At 46.6% G+C, this 20,153-nt stretch overlaps 1 protein-coding gene across 1 annotated transcript; it reads right to left on the bottom strand.

Annotated features, from left to right (window-relative positions):
• Window positions 1-3,563: 3,563 nt before the first annotated feature.
• LOC127230388 (dehydrogenase/reductase SDR family member 2, mitochondrial) lies at window positions 3,564-10,410 on the bottom strand. The gene is made up of 8 exons (XM_051195686.1): window positions 10,262-10,410; window positions 8,909-9,086; window positions 7,640-7,741; window positions 6,053-6,123; window positions 4,916-4,967; window positions 4,280-4,420; window positions 3,964-4,019; window positions 3,564-3,709 (listed from the first exon to the last, which is right to left on the bottom strand). Exons 1-8 carry the CDS (start codon window positions 10,408-10,410, stop codon window positions 3,598-3,600), a joined length of 861 nt encoding a protein of 286 aa, XP_051051643.1. The 3' UTR covers window positions 3,564-3,597.
• Between the last annotated feature and the right edge of the window lie 9,743 nt (window positions 10,411-20,153).

Consider the following 20,153-nt stretch of genomic DNA (forward strand, 5'->3'; position numbering starts at 1 on the left):
CTGTCTCTAACCCCTGAACTCTGAATGTACAGTACAGACTGTGAAATTCAGACACCAAAACAACAGAAAATACAGGGTGCGGGGTTTGCTTCATGACGTTGGTTAAGACAAGGATTTTTCTGGATAAGATCATAAAAAGGCTTTCTCAGAGGCCCTGATGAAAGGACAGAGGGGATTTCAGTCCTGTGTCCTTGTCCAGGAACAGACTTGGCAAGGTCTGTCTAGGGCTGGAGCCAGTGCCTCATAGGAGTCAAGGTTGCAGCTTCTAGGGACCTGACTCTCCCTGAGCTGTGGTTGTCCTTAGGCAGCTGTGTCTGAGCACCCACCTTCTCTTTACTCACACTGTCTCACTCAAGGCTGCCTTGCCCTTTCCCCTGCAAATAGTATGTGTGATGCTGCACTTCCTGACGAACCTGCTCGGCATAAATCCTCAGCTACAAGACCTCCTGGTCCCAGATACAGCTTTGGTTTTCTTTATTTCTCATCCCCAGTCCTCCCGCTCAACACCTCGATATTCCAGACCCCTATTCCTGCACATTCAAGTCAAAAGCATAGATAACGAAAGTGAGAATAAACAAATGTGATTAAAGAAAACTGAAAAGCTTCACAGCTATGAAAACAATCAAAAGAGCAACAGGACAATCTACCAAATGGGGGAAAGGTGCTTAACATATGTGGCCATCACATGCCTAGTAACCTCATGGCCATCTTAGAAAATATAGGTGTACTCTGCATGTCCTACAATAGCAAAGTCACCTAAAAACACATTCCTTACAAGGTGCCCTTGCCCTCAAGTGATACATGACTACACTTAAAAACTATGCTTCTGACAAGAAATTAATATCCAGTAAACAAAAACAGAAACACTTTGTGGCAAAATAAACAAATAGTCTTATTTAAGAATGGACCCAAGTGGCTGGGCAGTGGTGGCACACGCCTTTAATCCCAGCAGTCATGAGGCAGAGGCAGGTGAATCTCTGTGAGTCTGAGGACAGCCTGGTCTAGAGAGCAAATCCTAGGGCAGCCAAAGATACACAGAAAACCCTGTCTTGAAAAACTAAAACCAAATAAAGTAATAATGAGCCAAAGCAAGCACAGGTCCCAGCAGATGAGGTTCCAGCACTGAGAGGGGAAAGTAGACATAAGCTCCCATCCCTAAACTAGAAGCTATCTCTAACTGATGACTGTTTGCAAAGGAAAAAATACTTTTCCCCTAATGGTGTCTCACTGGGTATAAAGCACACTTAAGGAAGGCCCAATGCTTAGTGGCCAACACAAAACGAACTCGTTGGTGTTTTTGTAGATTATTTTGATTTGTTTGAGCTTTTTTTTAATCTTACTGGTCTTTGCTTGTATGTTATGGTTCTCAATTTTGTAGGTTTGTGTGTGTGTGTGTTTCTTGTGTTTTGTCTTTGTTTATTTTTCTTATTTGCCTGTGTGCTTTCTAAAAAGAAAGAGGAAGGCATGGAGTTGGAAGTGTGTGAAGTAGGAAGAAGGTGAGAGGAACGAAGGAGAGGAAACTGTGATCAGAATATATTATATAAAATATTTTCAATAAAATTTAATTAAAATTTAAAAAAATAATGGGTCAATTAAATGTTCATAGACATGTCTCAGGAAATATCACTAGTCATTGGGAGAATGCAAGCCCAAACCCTGATGAGATGCCATCTCACTCTAGTTAGGATAGCTATATCAGAAAGACAAAAGGTAAGTGCTGACCAGGGTGTGGGAGAAATATTATTGGTGAGAAGCTACTGAAGCATAGCCGTTATGGAGAACTGTGTGGTAGTTCTCTAAGAAAGACTAGAACAGGAGGAATACTTAGCACATCACCCGGTAATTCCACTATTGAGTATACAGCCAAAGAAAATAAAATCAGTACATTAAAGGATTATCTGTATTCCCCAGCTCTTTTCGGAACCATTCACAAGAGCTAAGATATGTGAATCAATCTATATGTACATTAATGTGTGAAGGATAAAGAATATCACACGTGCCATTTAGCTATGAATTATGAATTCCTGTCAGATGCAACACTGTGAATGGAGCTAGAGGACATTGTCATGGCAGAAATAACCCAGACATAAAAAGAGTAATACTATATAATTCACCCTGTGTACAATCTGAAATACTCCACCTTGTAGAATCAGTGAGTAGAATAATGGTTGCCAGGGGCTAGAAAAGTTAGGGAGTGGGAAATGCGATTGTGTTGCCTATGAGTATAAAGTTGGAGTTAGAGAGAAAGAATACGATCTGTTATTGTTTTACTATAAGGTAACAACAGCCAGCAATATTATATTGTATGTCTCAAAATAATTGGAAGGAAAGACTTTGGATGTTTCACAGCAAATAAATGATAAATGTTTGAGGCAATGGATATGTCAATCACCTGGTGTTCTGTAACCACTTATATCCAACTGAAATACTTCCTGCTGGAGAGAGGAGGGAAGTTCATACAACTTACATGACTCAGGAAACTCCTAAAAGTACAAGCTTCTCCCTGAAGCTATATGCACAGGAACAGTTGCTGAGGAGAGGAGACTGAGAGCCTGCAAGGTGGGCAGGGAGTTACAGGGTCATCACCCATGCTGCTGTGAGCTCCAGTGATGGCGCTGCCTTTGAGTCACCCGGGCCCCTGTAAGTGACCTCAGTAAACTGCTAGACTTGCGTGGATCATCTCTTGGGTCAGTAACTGGTGCCACGTCTTGGGGAATAGACATTTGTTCACACCTTCTCTGGAAGGGTCACACATGCTTGATCTTACCAATATACAACATAGTATAAATTAAAAAGAAAATCTCAAGATGATTTTTAAAGCCTTTACAAATGAATGGCTAATTCTCATTTAGTACCAACAAGGTAAAGAGCTGTTACTGCACCTGGACTAGAAGACACAAGTGAGAAGTTATGGAACTTTACCCTGTTGGAGGGTTCCCCTGACAAAAGTTCCCTTTGGTAGACAGAACATAGACACAGCAACCAGACAAGAAGGGAGACTGGGAAATACATTCTCTAACCTCATCAACCTGACTCTCAATCTGCCTCCAACTGACCAAACTCACCTGTAATCAGAAGTCAAAGGTCAAAGTTCAAAGGATACTGTGAAGAATCCCCACAGACTGACCCAGAGCACAGAGTCAAACACAAAGGAAAGGGTGTACCTGAAGAGAGGGCAGGAAGAGGCCAGCCTGATTTCCAACTTCACAGAGGAGGGAGGGAGGGAGGGAGGGAGGGGGAGGGGGAGGGGGAAGGGGGAGGGGGAAGGGGGAGGGGGGAAGGAGGGATTTAAAAAACAAACAAACTGTTAGGGATGAGGGACAGTGGTAAGAAAAGGCAATAACCTGAGGATGAAGCCTCAAGAGGGCTATGTGTATCACTACGCCAACAGGAATGTGTCCAGAAGTATCCAAGCAAATTTATTCCAAATGAAAATATTAAACACCTGCCTCCTTCACCATTTTTAAGTAAGTGTTCCCGATATGACCTGGACCCCAAGCACATGACATGCTATGGCTCTTTGCCTGCATATTTCCCACCGGGCCTTCTGTTCTCTGCTTGAGGCCCTCGACCCCGTCTCTAAGCCATGCTGGCTCTTCAGAGTCTAGGGGAGAAGCCAGCTACTATGATGTTCTCCCCGGTGATGTAGCTGGCATCTGGGGAGCATAGGAAAGACACGATCCCGGCACAGTCTTCTGGCTCCCCAAACCTGAAGAGATGAAAGTCACAGGAAACACTGAGCTCTGACCCAGACTCCCGCAGTGCAGGAGCACCTAGCATTCGCCAGCCTCAGGGGAGCTGTGATGGCTGTTGGGCTCACACCCGCCCTCCTGCCCCAACCCAGGACTCCAGAAAGGAGAGGCAACCGGCAGAGTGGCAGAAATACAATTTTTTCACCGTGAAACATAATTTTCCCTAAAACAAAGCACAGCACAGAGCACCAAAGCCCCGAGCCCTACCTACCGCTGCAGTCCATAGATTTTATTCAGGTCAGGCAGCATGTTTGACATTGTTTTCTCCTAGGAAGAGATTTGAGAGCCAGTGTTAGGCAGGGGACTGTGATATGAAGGGTTGAGGATAGCAGCAGGTCTGACCCACAGCTCCCTCATTCTCCTGCACAGAAGGAAGGGGCTGCTGCCCAAACTCCGACCTCGGGAGGGGGGGGGGCTGCTTCCTGTTCAAGCTCTGTGGCCTCCATTCAGATGGAAGACTGAAAAAGGACCAGAAGGTGCATGCAGAGAGGATGGAATGGGGGGGGGTGGTTGGGAGTCACTCTCACCCCTAGGCCTAGGCCAAAGTCAGTCTTGATAATTCCCGGCACTATGCAGTTCACTCTGATGCCTTTCGGAGCCAGCTCTATAGCTAGAGACTTGGAGAGGCCCAACAGAGCCGTCTTACTGGTGTTGTAGACACCCAGTGTCTGCAAAACAAAGAAGGGGACAGTGAATCAATGTGGTAAGAAGGGATCCTTCCTGGAACAAAGGTCACTTCTGAGCTGCGGAGTACACAGGTGTGCCTGACTGTAGGCCTGAACACAGACTCTCCCCCTGTGCCTCACCACCCCCAAAGTAGTTTGTCAGGCTCTTGTCTGTGTCATCAAGGTGCTGTCGTGTGTGTCCAAGCTTGGCACAGCGAACACTGCACTGTTCATTGGAAGTCAGTCAGGACACTGGAATTAGGAGATACAGGGCCCTATCCTGGCGGAAATACAAACTGGCATCACATGCAGGTAAACGGTGGATGTTTGCCCCTGGAGGGGAAGATGAGATAATAATATCTGGTGTGAAACATTCTCAGGGCCACCCGGGGCATGTTTAACTTCTATCAACAGTCAGTTCTCCCACCCCACTGCAAGGCCTCACAAGAATCAAGGCAGCTTGCCCTCACCCAGCTGACCGGAGGCTGCCATACTCACGGGCACTGGTAGATAAGCTGCTACAGAGGATACCAGGACAACACAGCTCCCCCTTGAGGAGAAAGGATGTGGAGCGAAATTAGAGAGTCAGTTGATTAAAAGAGCAGAAAACTGTTTTCACACCAAGAGAAAAGCAGCTCAGAGTTCACAGCAAAAGTGCACAAGGTTAGACAACTATCTAGAACTGTGAGAAATGAGACATCTAAATTAATGAACCTTAAAGTCACTACCAATCCATAAACACAGTCAGGTGGCAACCCTTAAACAGGGTCCCCAAACAGGCGCACACCCAGAGGACGGATCTCAAGTGCTGTCCATATGTTATAGGGACCTCTGTGGCACCAATAGGCCACTAAGGAGTCCCAGCCTTGATCAGCCCCAGGTAGCCACAGGATACACAAAAGGACCAGGCTTCATAGCAGGTCAGGGAAGGGAACCCATGTCACCTCTGAGCAGGAGAGAAACAGGTGAGATGGCCTGCTAAGGAGGACGAAAGGGAGGGAGGGAGGGGGAGGGAGGGAGGGGAGGGAGGGGAGGGAAGGAGGGGGAGGGGGAGAGAGGGCGGGGGAGGGGGAGGGGAAGGGAGGGGGAGGGAGGGGGAGGGAAGGAGGGGGGAGAGAGGAGGAGGGAGGGGGGGAGAGAGGGGGAGGGAGGAACAGAGAGAGGGAGGGGTGGGGACCCAGACTGCTTCATGCTAGGCCCTTCACCACTGCAGCTGTCACAAAGAGCGAGGTCCCTGAGATGAAAGCCATACGGGCCAGTGCAAGGCCTTTTGAAGATTCGGAAGGCAGGCCTTGTTCTCATCCCAGGAAATGATTCTCTATCAAAATGTCACACCCTTGGGGAAACATCAGGTCTAGAAACAAAACATCCCATCCCAAATCTCTCTCTCTCTCTCTCTCTCTCTCTCCCTCTCTCTCTCTCTCTCTCTCTCTCTCTCTCTCCCTCTCTCTCTCTCCCTCTCTCTCTCTCCCTCTCTCTCTCTCCCTCTCTCTCTCTCTCTCCCACACACACACACACACACACACACACACACACACACACACACACATCTTCAACTCCCTGGACCTCTACCCAGTGTTTCCTGTGGGTCAAAATCAGTGCATATGGCCCCACCCCCACCCCACATGCACTCACCCCCTCTTCTCCATGTGGGGCAGCAACCGGCTTAGCAACAGAGCTGGGGACTTCACATTTACATCTAGGACCTGAAACCCCAGATAATACAAAGGTTGAACAGGTAGGCAGACACCATTGTCTGGGAGCCAGAACAGAAACAAAGGTCCATGAGTATGGTATCTGAGACACTAGTCCTTTGCTATGTGTGAGGGTGCCTTAGTTAGGGTTTTATTGCTGTGATAAAACACCATGACCAAAAAGCAAGTTGGGAAGGAAAAGATTTAGTTGGCTTACACTTCCTCATTGCTATTCATCACTGAAGGAAGTCGGGACAGGAACTCAAGCAAGACAGGAACCTAGAGGCAGAAGCTGATGTGGAGGCCATGGATGGGTGCTGCTTATGGGCTTACTCCCCAAGGCTTGCTCGTCCTGTTTTCTTATAGAACCCAGGACCACCAGCCCAGAGATTGGCCCACCCACAATGGTTTGGGCCCTCCCCCATGGATAACTAATTAAGAAAATGCCCTACAGCTGGGTCTTATGGAAGCATTTTCTTCTGATGAATCTTGTTTGTGTGTCAAGTTGGCATAAGACCAGCCAGCAGAGAGGGTCAGAGGTTGTCTGAGGCCCCTGAGCTCCCCAGGCCTCAAAGAATACTGGACTCAGCTCAGCTCCCTCACAACCTCCACTACAGCCTTCCAGGGGAAAGGCTGGGGAAGCACAGGGAAGAAAGGGAGAGGAGTTCAGTTATTAATGACTGACTGAAAGCAGGAGCATGGATGAGCACCTAGTCTACCTCACCAAGTGTCTAGAACCAGGGATGGTGTTGCTCGTCCATGTATTTGTTGTTTTGGATACCATTTTGGTTGGGTTAGGTTGAATTAAGCATTTATCCAGTGTTGAGAGTCAAACCCCAGACATCTTTTTAAAAGAAAAGAAAGAGCTGGAAAGGTCTGAATATGGTTGAAGGGTGAGGTGGGGGACCTGGAAGGTAGATCAAGGAAGCCACGGAACATGAGAACCACAGAGGGCAAAGTCTACCAAGAAAAAATGAAAGGGTGGCCAAGGGAGGAAGACCCACATGAAGGGAATGGCAGGCTCAGATCACAGCCCATTCCACACCCCCAGGGGTGGGAGGGGGCTCAGACCTGACTAGTCATGGGTGAACTCATCAGGGTGACAGGGACCGGGTCTGCAGAGGCAATAGGAGCTCCCTGAGTGCCCAGTGTCTGTGGCTCCTAGGAACAGCTAGACTGAAGGGTTCACAAAGGCACTAATGAATCCAAGTTGTGACAGTTTCATAAACCTGAGGGTCTCTGTCATGACCAGACCCAGAAATCTTTTCTGGCATCTGAGGACTTGGTAGCAGTGACCCACACAAGGGGAATCAACACAGAAGCTACAGAAACCTGGTAGAATCTGGGTGTGGCCAAGACCCATTGAACTTAATTATGGAAGGTCTGGTTCGGGTCAGCCCCATCTCCATCCACCAAAGCCAATGCTGATGCAGTTCTATGGGAACTCAGACGTGGCATTCGCACATGCATCCATGTCATTGTGAGGACATATAAATGCCATGTAGGGTGTGTACGACTCTCTTCTCACCTTGTCCCAGATCTGTTCACTGGCTCCCAGGGTGCTTCCCACCAAAGGATTGACTCCTGCCACACACACCAGGAAGTCAACGCCCCCAGAGTGCTCCAAGGCCTGCAGAGGAAACGACAGGACAGGCAGGTGAAGGGATGGAGTAGAGTGCCGGTGACCCAAAGGAAACCACTGTTCCATTTTTATCTGAAATGCCCCTACGGGTTCACATTTTGGATGCTTGTTCCCAGCTGTTGCACTGTTTGGGGAGGCTGTGGACCTTTAGCAGGTGGAGCCAAGCTTGCAGAAGGTCACTGAGGGCAGTCCTTTGGAAGTTACACCTTTGGAAGTCCACAGTACCTGCCACACTCTCTGCTTCCCGGTCTGCTGTGATGGAAACAGACTTGACCACATACTTCCACACCCATGCCTTCCCCAACATGATGGACTGAAACCACAAACCAAAAGAACTGTCAGGTATTGTGACTACAGAAACTAAAGACGTGACTAACTGGCCATCCTGGGGCTGTGACAGGCCAGAGCGGATCCTGACCAAGACTGATGCCTGATCACCTCCCGTGGAATGGGGGGGGTGGGGGGATGGGAGATGGTTAGGGGGCATGGGAGGGAGGGAGATAAAACTGGCGTCGATATGTAAAATAGGAATGAATATATATATATATATATATATATATATATATATATATATATATATGCCTGACCAAGATGCCTCCTTGGATGCATCTAGGTTCTGCTTGTAAGATGTCTGATTGGTCCCTGGGTCCCACCTTTCCAGACCTTTGCTCCTAGGAACCCTGCTTTCGGCTCTTCCCTTTCTAGTTGGTTCCCTCTCTGCTCTCTTCTCTTATCTACTATGGCACCTGTCTGGTTCATGTTTCTGCAGATCCTGGCTCACAACTGACTTCTTCTGGGTTGGTCACAATAGGAGCTGATCCTAAAGCTCTTATTTCAGAGGCTAGTCTAATGGGCTGTCAATGCAATACATGTTGGACCAGGCCTACACCACTCAGACTTCATTGTGGGGACAGATCACTTGGGGATGTGGCAACTCTGGCCCCTCTGAAGTTCTAGGCAAGCTCCTCAGTCATGACCAACCACTGGCCATCTCTTTCATTACTAGGAGCAGCACAGCTGTTCCTTCTGGTCAGGAAATCTTTTAGTCATATCTGACTATCCTGAGAATGTGGGATTAGCCTCATTAACAGACCTGGAGACCCAAGCTCTCTAGTGCCAGTGTCTTTCCATCTGTCCCAGCCTGTGGCTCCTTACTGTGGCCACAAGGTGCTGGCGGTCCTTAGCCTTCCCCACATGGCACACAGTGCCTGTCACACTCAGCCCCTCCTCTTTCAGCATGGCCACAGCGTGGTCCACATTTTGTTGCTTCCGGCTGCTGATGACCACATGTGCCCCATTCTGGGCCAGACGCTGGGCAATGGCAAATCCAATCCTGTGGGCAGAAGAGGAGGTGGTGGTGATGTTTCAGCCCTCTGTCTTGTTCCCAGGCATACCCTGACACCAGTTGTTTCCCTGATATTGCCCAAAAGTGTCTTCGGAGTCTTTGATACCAGACAAGAGAAATCGTGAGTACCTACCACATGTCAGTCCTTCACAATCTACTTTTTTCATTCTCACAGCTACATGCATGATAATTACATTATGTAGATGAAGATATTTTCATATTTCATTAAAAGGAACTTTGAAAAGAAGAGTTGTGGCCTTGTTTGGGTATCAGACCTACCAAAGTTAGGTAGAGACTCTTCCTAACTAGTCAACATTGCTGCTCTCTTCCCCAGCCTCAGGGGTCTGGCATGGATTATACTCTTTCTAAAACTAATGCCTTCCCTCTGGTCTGCAATTTTAAAACATTTCTGCTGGAGGACATGTTATCCTCTAGGTCCCCTAACAGTGAGGATGTCTGAAGACTCTTAACTGGTACTGGATTTGGAGCATGAAAAAAGACATCAGTGGGATCAGAAAATCTAGTTCTTGTTTCCCCCAGTGGCTCCAAACAGTTCTAAACATTTTGGTGATATTAAGACCATAAAAGGTCAAGAGGAAGATGGTGTCCCCTCCTTCTGATGATGGCAAAGACTCATTATTATGCTTGTTATTACAGGATCCAGAGGACAACTGGAACTGGGGGGGATGTGGGAAGCCATATGAGGGCACACAGACCTCTCTGAGCTAGTGGCAAGACATGTCCCTGCACATTCCTGGTGCTATATACAGTATGCAGTCAATAAGACCTCTAAGTCTAAGGCACAAGAGATGTCAGGCTTCTTTCTGTTAGCGGAGAACTCAAAAACCAGTGGCCATGTGGGTATGAAAGATAAGAAAGCAGATATGATGTTCTGGTGGTAAAATGTTAATTAGGGATTGTCCACCAATGATGGTAAGAAACTACGTTCAGGCTTGCCCTGATTGTCTTAGAGTAGCTGGTTTTGTAACTACAAGTCTTCCTGGAGCTCAGAAACCAGATATTTTAAGGATACAGAGTAAAACACCAGAGCTGCATGATGGGTGGAGGGGTGTATGTGACAGGGGTATGTGAGGCAAGCGTGTCCATGGGGACCATGGCAACATCTCCTGGTAAGGAGCCAGCCAGGACTTCCGTTCCCTCACCCTTTTGTAGAACCAGTGATCACAGCCACTTTATCAGCCAGGGGACGTCTCTCATCTGCTCTTTTGCTGATCGTTCTTGCTGAGAGAGGAACTAATGCACACCGACTGCCCCTAAAGACCTGTGGGACAGACCTGAACATGGCAGCCATTGGAGAGACCTGTGAAGACAACAATATGGAACACATTAGGAGGTGGTCTCTCCTGGGTCCTCCATGAAGTAAGTCTCTGACAGGTGTCCCACTATCGTTCAAACTTTCCAGAAAATACAGAACCCTGTTGTGGGATAATCTTTTTGTACATTGTGAAGATGTGTCTTTGCCTAAGGCACCTTCTGATTGGTTTTAAAAAGAGCTGAATGGCCAATAGCTAGGCAGGAGATAATAGGTGGGACTTCCAGGGAGAGAGAGGAACTCAAGAATAATCTGAGGCCATGGGATTAAGCCAGTGAGACAAGGAGGCAGTCAGACATACAGTATGGAGGAGAGGTAACAAGCCATGTGGCAGAACATAGATTAAAATAAACAGGTTAAGAGCTAGCTAGGAGCAAACCTAAGCTAAAGCCAAGATAATAAGAAGTTTCCATGTAATTATTTGGGAACTGCTGTCCAAAGAAAGACCGACTTCAGAACTCTTCATGTCTTCTCTATGACCTAGGCTCTAGACAGGCTTCTCCATAGTGAACCACCAGCACAGTATGTAGCCAGGCATGGTACTGGTCCCTGGATAGATGCCTAAGAGATACTTGCCTGACCTGTTTCTAAAAACCTCCAATAAGGAAAGTCACTTACAATACGTTTCTTAGAATCACCTTTGGACTTCTTACACACATCCTTTATTTGAGCATTGAACTTTTCACTTCCTTTTAGGGACAAAACCCAGGGCCTAATACATGTTAAGCATGTGCTCTGGACATATCTCAATCTCTTAAGCATTGAACTTATTTCTTCTCTGCATCTTCAGTTTCCAACCATTCTCTTACACATTACAATCTTCTCTCACCCCAGGCCCCTTCCCAAAGCAACAGCAATAACTCCTTTGTCAGTGGGAATCCAAGGAAACTGATGGCTTAGGTTGGACAGCATTGACAGTGCCTTGGGACTTTGGGGTTGGGTTTTAACACTGAAAGTTGTCTTCCAGGAAACTCCTGAGTCCTGTGTGAACCCAGAGAGGTATATTTCCAGCATCTGTTGGTGGCTGGAGTCCACTCTGAGCAGTGAAGGCTTGGAGACACAATACAGGTTCTTGACATACACAGCAACAAGAACAAGCTCTGTTCTGAAGAAATGTGTAACATATTAAATAAGAATATAATGACTGAAGATTAATGCCCAGGGCTGGATGAGAAAGAAAAGTCCTTTGGGGTAAACGAGGTGGAGCTTGAGACTAGATCAGCTTATGTTAGGAAATAGGATTGAAGAGTTCTCCAGGCGCAAAGTGAGCTGGGTCCTGAGAGATCCGCATAGTAGAGCAAACAGCCTAGGGTTAGGGGAAATGATGTGGACACCATGGAATTTAGGGACAAAAGGAAGTCCTAAACCAGGCACTGGTGGCCCATGCCTTTAGTTTCAGCACTCAGAAGGCAGAGTTGGGTGAATCTCTGTGAGTTCAAGGCCAATCTGATCTACAGAACTAGTTCCAGAACAGCCAAGGCTGTACACGGTGAAACCCCATCTGGAACTCTGACCCCCATCTCCCCCCAAAAAAGGAAGTTCCTGAAGATTCTTACAAATAGGTAATTTTAATGTAAATAAATGATGACACAAATGTTCCTCTGGGGCTTGGTCACAAAAAATCCTGATCATTCCTCACGTGCAGTTTTCATCTTTGTTTAGTTCCTGCCCTGATTTCTCACTGCTCTTCTAATCTTTGAACACATATTGAGGACATGCGCAAACAATGACGGCACAGAAAGCTAACCTAACCTTTCTTGAGACTAGGGCATAAGTCTCTAAAACCAGGCAAGGCCACATCTGCTCTCAACATAAAGACTTTAAGCCACCAAGCACCTTTTATCAAATCTTTGAGGCTCAAAGCAGGTTTAATCTTTTCCATCTCAAGGAGCATTAGGGAATAAATTGTGTCATCGTACAAATCATATCAGGGCCTTAGGGTGTCACCATGCTTGGAGATGAAACCATTAAAGAGAAGACCGTGTTGAAATAAAGTTGTAGGAGTGGATACTACTGATACAATCTGACTGGCTTCCTTAGGAGGAGTGGGAGGGGCGGGGTCAGTTACCCCAGAAGGATGACAGGGATGTGTAGACACCGAGAGGAGGCCACATGAAGACAGCTACAAAGAGACCATCGCAAGCCTTGGAGAGGTGGCAGGAGAAACCAAACCTGCCAACACTTTGGTTGTGGGTTTACAGGTCTGTGGTTTAAGCCACCTGACCTTGTCACAGAATCCTGGTAAATTAATATAAGAAAAGAAAAAACCTCAATGATTTTCTGTTGTACCTCATATCCCTCAACTCTCGTTTTACCAGAAAAGGCACACTAAGAGCTTATGGCCTTCCAGAAAACAGTCAACAGGAAAACAAAAACAAAACAAAACATGAGAGGTTAGAAATTGAGCTCAATGGCAGAGCTCTTGGCAGCAAATGCAAGGCTGTTCCTGCACCAGCACAGCAGGGGAAAAGAAACAAAGAAAGGAACCACAGCCTCAGACCCACAACTACCTGGAGCACAAAGTGTCAATAAAGCAGATAAAACAGATGGAGCCTCCTCAGTGCAACAGAAGGTCATGCCAAAACAAAACAAAGCAAAACAAAAACAAACAAACAAAAAACTGCCATGCTTGCAGTTTTATGCTCTGTTTCCAACCTGCCAAGATTTACCACATAGCAAACTGTATGTGCTCATTTTTTGGTCCAGAAAATATCACCATTGCTATATCTGCCCCTCCCGAAAAAAAAGATGAAAAAGGAACATCTATCTGGCTTGCAGCTTTGAAATGTATCTCACATTTCTAGTCCCAGTCAATGCTTGATGAATATCTACATAGAAAAAGATGGAAGGGATGGGATGTTTCTCAGTGACAGAACACTTATCAATCCTCAGCATTGGAGAGGGGAGGGGAGGAAGAGGGGGAGAAGAGGTGGAGAAGGGAAGAGGAGGGGAGGGAGGACAGGTGAGAGGAGGGGGTGAGAAGGGAGGAGAGGAAAGGGGAGGGGAGGAGAGGGGAGGGGAGGGGAAGAGAGAGGGGAGGGGAGGGGAAGGGAGGGGAGGAGAGGAGAGGAGAGGGGAGGAGGGGAGAAGAGAGGAGAGGGGAGGGGAAGGGAAGGGAGGGGAGGGAGAGGAGAGGAGAGGGGAGGAGAGGAGAAGAGAGGAGAGGAGAGGGGAGGAGAGGAGAGAAGAGAGGAGAGGAGAGGGGAGGAGAGGAGGGGGAGGGGAGGAGAGGAGGGGGAGGGGAGGGGATGGGAGGGAAGGAGAGGAAAGGGGAGGGAGGGGAGGAGAGGAGGGGGAGGGGAGGGGAGGGGAGGGAAGGAGAGGAAAGGGGAGGGGAGGAGAGGAGGGGGAGGGGAGGGGATGGGAAGGGAGGAGAGGAGGGGGAAGGGAGGGGAGGGGAGGAGGGGAGGGGAGGGAAGGGAGGGGAGAGGAGAGGGGAGGGGAGGGGAGGGGAGGGGAGGGGAGGGGAGAGGGGAGGGGAGGGGAGGGGAGGAGGGGAGGAGAGGGGAGGGGAGAGGAGGGGAGGGAAGGAGAGGAGAGGGGAGGGGAGGAGGGAGGAGAGGAGAGGGGAGGGAGAAGGAGATAAGAGACAGAGAAGGGGAGTGGAGGGGAGAAAGGGCAGGCTAGGGGAGGGGTAAGAAGGGAGGAGAGAAGAGGAGAGGAGAGGAGGGGAGGGGAGGGAGGGAAGAAGAGAAAGAAGAGGAAGAGAGGGGAGGGGAAGGGAGCCCAAATAAGTGATGATGCTATCAATGTGACCAACTAAATCAGTACTTCAGTCTTCTCCTTTGCCACAGACCACTAGATGAAAAATATAAAAAAAGGAAATTTGGGGCTGGAGAGATGGCTCAGCAGTTAAGGGCACTGACTGCTCTTCTACAGGACCCAGGTTCAACTCCCAGCACCTACATGGCAGCTCACAAGTGTCTGTAGCTCCAGTTCCAGAGGATAAGATACCCTTGAACAGACATACATGTGGGCAAAACACCAGTGCACATAAAATAAAACTTTTTTGAAAATGCAAGACAACATGTAGAAAGAAGGCTTATAAAAATCTCGAGGAGGGGCTGGAGAGATGGCTCAGCTCGTAAGAGCACCCGGCTGTTCTACCAGGGACCTGTGATACTACCAGAGTACCCAGCACGCCCATTGGGCAGGATCTGATACCCTCTTCGGGCCTCCAAGGGCAGCTGCACTCACACCCGCATACAGGCACATGAATACACAAATACATTTTTAATCTTTTGAGGAATTATGAGAAAAATTTAAAAGGCACAGCATTGCCTCATAAGAAAAACTCACAGCTTCATTGGCCTTCAAGAGATGCAGTGGTTAGTGGGGAGCTGCTGTAGATACTCTGAAGGGGTGGACATAAGTAAGTGTGCCCTGGACGATAGTCAAAACAGGGCTTTTGGAGAAAAATCAAGCAAAACCCATGGTTAAGAAATGAGCAGGGCTTGCAAGAGGGCTTGGTGGATAATGACACTGGGTGCCACCAAGCCCAACAACCTGAGTCTGATCCCCAGAAACCCGTATGGTGGAGGGAGAGCACTGATCCATGCAAGTGTGCACACTTGAGCACGTGCACACGCACGCACACACACACAAATAAATAAATGTGAGGAAGGAACAGTGTGACAACTTCACAGAACATGCCATAGGACATCCCCAAGCACTATACCAGAATAAAGTGGCCTTTAAACGTCCCCGAAAGGAAATAACTGACAGGACTCAGATAATCTTTAAATTCAACAAGTTAATAAAAGATAAATACTAATAAGATCAGAATGGGGAAGAAAAATAAAAGCAGAAATTAAAATCTGAAACAGCTAGTTATGGAGACACAGACCCGTCATCCCAAAACATGGGAGACCGAGGTAGAATTGAGAGTTTCAGACCATCCTGAGCTACATGGTGAGACTTTTGATCCCCTGCTCCCTGCCCTCTGCCCCACCCACCCCAATCTCAAAAAAAGGAGAAGGAGGGGGAAGGGGAGGAAGAGAAGAAGGTAAGAAAGAGGAGGAGGCAGCAACATCTGCTATTTTTAAATGCCTGGTTACTTCTTGAAGACATGGCTGAACCTAGAAATATGGCTGAGTCTAGAAATAGGAAAAATATAAAATAAACTTGGGCTTCCTTGTAGTGCCAGAACATTAGTGACCACTGAAATAAATAAACAAAAGCAAACAAATCAATAAAACAAAGAAACATCTTTAAAAACCAAAAGGGTGGAGATGTGGGGATGGGCACTAGCCAAAGAGCAGCAAATGCTTAAAACTAGCCATCTGAGCAAAACAGGGAAGGAAGATATGTTGGTTTTTAACTAAAGAACACATAAATATGTATGTTCTTGGCTCAATTAGTAACAGTGAGACTCTGTTTAAAAAGATTAAAAGGCATGGTGGTGCACACTTATAAGCCCAGGACTTAGGAAGATCTTGAGCTCAAGAGTGTCTCCCACTATATAACAAGTTCAAGGCCAACCTTCACTACATGAGACCATCTCAGCAGGTAGGCAGACAGAATGATAGAGAAGAGACAACTCTTTACAAAAGAATGCTCCATGCAGTTGCTTTTCCTTGTAAGGGGAGTGGGCTGGGTTTGGAGGCCTAGCTCCAAAGAACTTGAGGAGTGAAAACAATAAAATAGCTTTGCAGTGGAGAAATGTAGCCAACACTTCCAAGTGATCACAGTGACATCACCACATAAGTAATGCTGACACTGTGACCCCTGACATAATAAAAGGGCACTTTCACTCTGATATCTCCCCCCCTAAACCCGGCAGTCCAGTCCTGAACACATCAAACAGACTCCAATGGAACAGCATCTGTGAGAAACAACAGCCTTAGAGAATGTCTCAGAGAGGAGGAAATAAGGAGATTTGAGGATTAAACACAGTGTGGCATCGTGGACTGAGTCCTAGACACAATGAGGACATTGGCAGGGAAAAAATCTGTAAAATGGGAACAAAATTCGTATTTAGCTGCAGCACCCACATCAACTCCTAGCTTTGACACTGTTTTATTTAAGATACAGACTGTAGGCATCCAGGTGGAAGCGAACAGCAGCCCTTTGTATTACCTTGGCAATCTACTACCATTCCAAAATAAAGTTGCCTTTTTTTCTGACAATTACATATACCTCAGAAGGCTTTCAAAGGTAGTTTCTTGATCATTGAATGAAGAATCTGGCAATGATGGTTAAAGTTGTGAAAAATCAGTCGGGCAGTGGTAGAGCATGCCTTTAATCCTAGCACGTGGGAGGTAGAAACAGGTGGATCTCTGAGTTCAAGGCCAGCCTGATCTGCAGAGCTAGTTTCAGGACAGGCTCCAAACTACACAGAGAAACCCTGTCTCGGGGAAGAAAAGAAAGTTGTGAAAGTCAGTTCTGTTACTAAACGTTTACTATTTTAAATTAGCTGTGCATGAGCCATGGGTCTGGAGAGGAGGGTCCCAAGAAAATGACCACACAAGCCGAAGTATTTCAGCATGACAAAAGGCTTCACTTCTGCAGAAGTGTAGGAAGGGTCCTGTGCCTCCCTGATGGCCGCACCCAGCCCCACAAGCTTATTGCTAACACAGAGGGCACATTAAGCAAAGAACAACTTCCAAAAACAAGATGCGACCATGAGCATGCATTGATTTCAAGAAGAGCTGACTCTAGAGGAACTTGGGTTTCTACCAAGTGGCTGCTTTAAATTCTTTTCAATGGAATCCTGTCTTATTTAACCTTTTACACTCCCTGCACTTGTTTGTAAGTTGGAGTGTTATTAAACTTTCTGACATAATACACTACTCTTTCACAGTAGGACCCACAGTAACTTGTGAGACAGCAGGATTTCCAAGAGAATCCAAAGGACTCCTCAAGGCCCATGTGGAGCCCTACTGCGCTCCACCGTAGCCCTGCGGTGCGGGGGGGGGGGGGGGGGCGGGTGCACAGTTCAGGCCTCTGTGGAGAGAGCAGCTCTGCCTTTATATGTTACCTGTCCTTTTTCTTTAAAGTAGCTAGAAGAGTAGCACAGCAAAGACTAGAGATTTAATTTTTTTATATCCAGGTACAAACAAAACGAGATTATCCATTCCTCCAGCAAAAATGAGTGTGGGCCTTAAGATGTTCCCTCTTCGTGGCATCACACTTCCGGTGGTGCCCGATGCAGTTACTGACTGCTGGATTCCCTTAAAGCCAACTCTCATCCTTCAGCACAGGACCTGTGCGGAGGGGATGTGTGTGTCCTGGAAACCTCTGCTCCCCCTAAACGCAACAGCTCTCCATTCCCAAGGGGCACTCCTGGAAGAATATGGCATGCCTACCTCTGGCCCGTGGACTCAGGCACTCAGATTCCTGGAGAGCTGTCTGGGGCTGTGGCAGTCACAAAGCTGTGCTGGCCACAAGCAACCTGCTATATAGAGTTCCATCCCATCCGCTCTCACTTTTCGGTCCGCCCTCAGGCTCACCCTGCTCATTTTCCATCACACTCCCAAACCCTTTTGATGACTCATGACACACGTCAGCATCCTTAGAACTACCTGTGGTATCTCTAAGCAACCCCATCAGGTATATCCCACCTATGGTGACATCTGGGTTCATAGTAACCAAAGACCCTGGGGAAGACTGCTTTATTCCTAGAAATGACGATTGCAGTAGGAGAGAGGGCCCAGAGAAGTGAGTTAGGTTATATGTCAGTGTACATCTATTAAATAAATACATATCCACATAATAAATACATATCCATATAATAAATATATTTTTATATATTTATTTTTGTATACATAAATATATATCACACAGGAAAGGGGAGGTGGATATCCAAGCATCTCCTGTGGCCAAGAACGCCTGAAGGGAGCTGTCACAGAATAAAATCCTGAGAGCTGTAGCCAACGGGAAATATTTCAGCAGATTTTTATCAAATTCACCCCATTCTAGAATTTTTTTTTAATCAAATTCACTCCATTCTAAGCCACCAGTTTGACTACTCTAGAGGGGTGTTCCTCATAGAGCCTTAGATGTTTCTGCCAGTGTTGTATCCCTCCTCCTTGACATCTGTAAGTGTTGCTCATTCTCTGCAGGTTCCCTACGACCCCGGGCACTGTTGTGCAACATTTAGGTGCTCAGGAAACATTTACAAATTGAAAGGCTGTCACTTCACAGTAGGGTTTCATGAGTTTTAGACATGTGTTTAGCTTTTCTTTGAAAGCAGTGTCATCCCTGTATATACCATACACCAAATCTGTTACGAAACATTTCAAATATTCAGAACAGAGCTGGGTGATGAGGCCTCCACTCACCTTTGACAAATGCCGACATTTCTTCCTATTTTCTCCAACTTCTATTTTAAAAAAGCATTAAAACTTGAACAATTCTTTATATATTTTTTTCTTATTTTACATATCCATCCCAGTTCCCTATCCCTCCCAAGGTCCCATACCCAATGACACCCCCTCCCATCCCATCTCCCCCCTCCACTCCACATGTAGGGTGATGCCCTTCAGGAGGGATCATCAAAATCTGTCAAGTCATTTGGAGCAGGGTCTTGGCCATCCCTCCTGCCTCTAGGCTAAGGGAGTATTCCTCCATGGGGAAAGTGCTCCCAAAGTCCTTTCATGCACCAGGGATACATCCTGGTTCCACTGTCAGAGGTCCCTTAGACTGACCAGGCCTTCTAACTGAGACCCATGTTCAGGGGGTCTGAGTCGGTCCAAGTGCTGGTTTCCCAGAAATCAGTCTGGGGGTCCCTGAGCTCTCCCTTGAAAACTTGAACAATTCTTTTGCACCTCTTCCAGACCCCATTTCCTTCTCCCTTCCTTCTCAGGAAGCTCCATCATCCTGAAGTTACCTGCATCCTTTGTCCATAGTTTCCCATCCTTATTCTGTATGCACTAATACAGAGAAATACAGAGCTTTTCTCTTGCTTTTATACTTTACCACACATGGTATTATCACACTAAACATACAAAACTTTCTAGTTTTCTGCAACCATATAACTTCGGTATCGCCTGGAACACATAGCTTCTATAGATTATTCATAAATATTGTACAGACATAAAATTAACTTCTTGTTGGTGGACACTTAGATTGTTTGAATTTTGATCAATTATTAAAAGAAAAAATGTTACCACACTCATCCTGTGAAGTTCACCTTGCACCAGACGTGAGCTTCTCCCCAGAGATCACATCTATAAGAAGGTAGTTGAATCCAAGGGTACATAGGTCATCAACTTAGTTTTCCAAAGCTTGTGTGAACACTGCTGTTCCTCTGTCATTTTTAGTTCTCACTTAGACACTTTGTTTTTTTATCACTCTGGTAAATATGAAGAATCATACTTTATTTTGTACTTCCCTGATTACTAGGGAAGTTGATCCTTATGTGTTGAGGACCATTCAGGCTTCCTCTCCTATGGATTGCCTGTTCATTCCATCATTGGATTGATTTACTGTCTCCTTTTTGGCTTCAAGGGTACTTGTATATTTTATACACCCTTGTTGGTAGTCTTAGTTAATTTCATCTACTTCTTGCCATCCCCCAATATCTCTCCCCACAGACACCTGCCATTGCTGTCATTCCATGAAGATTTTAGCACCTGGTTCATTATCTCTTTCTAGTTCTGTTATTGTTTTCATTTTTAGCACCCTCAGCATCTTAGGGTTTCTGTTACTGTAACAGAACATAATGACCAAAAGAACTTGAGGAGAAAAGAGTTTATTTAGCTCACATTTTCATTTCATGG

The sequence above is a fragment of the Phodopus roborovskii genome, unplaced genomic scaffold (genome assembly GCF_943737965.1).
Source record: "Phodopus roborovskii unplaced genomic scaffold, PHOROB, whole genome shotgun sequence".
Lineage (NCBI taxonomy): Eukaryota > Metazoa > Chordata > Mammalia > Rodentia > Cricetidae > Phodopus > Phodopus roborovskii.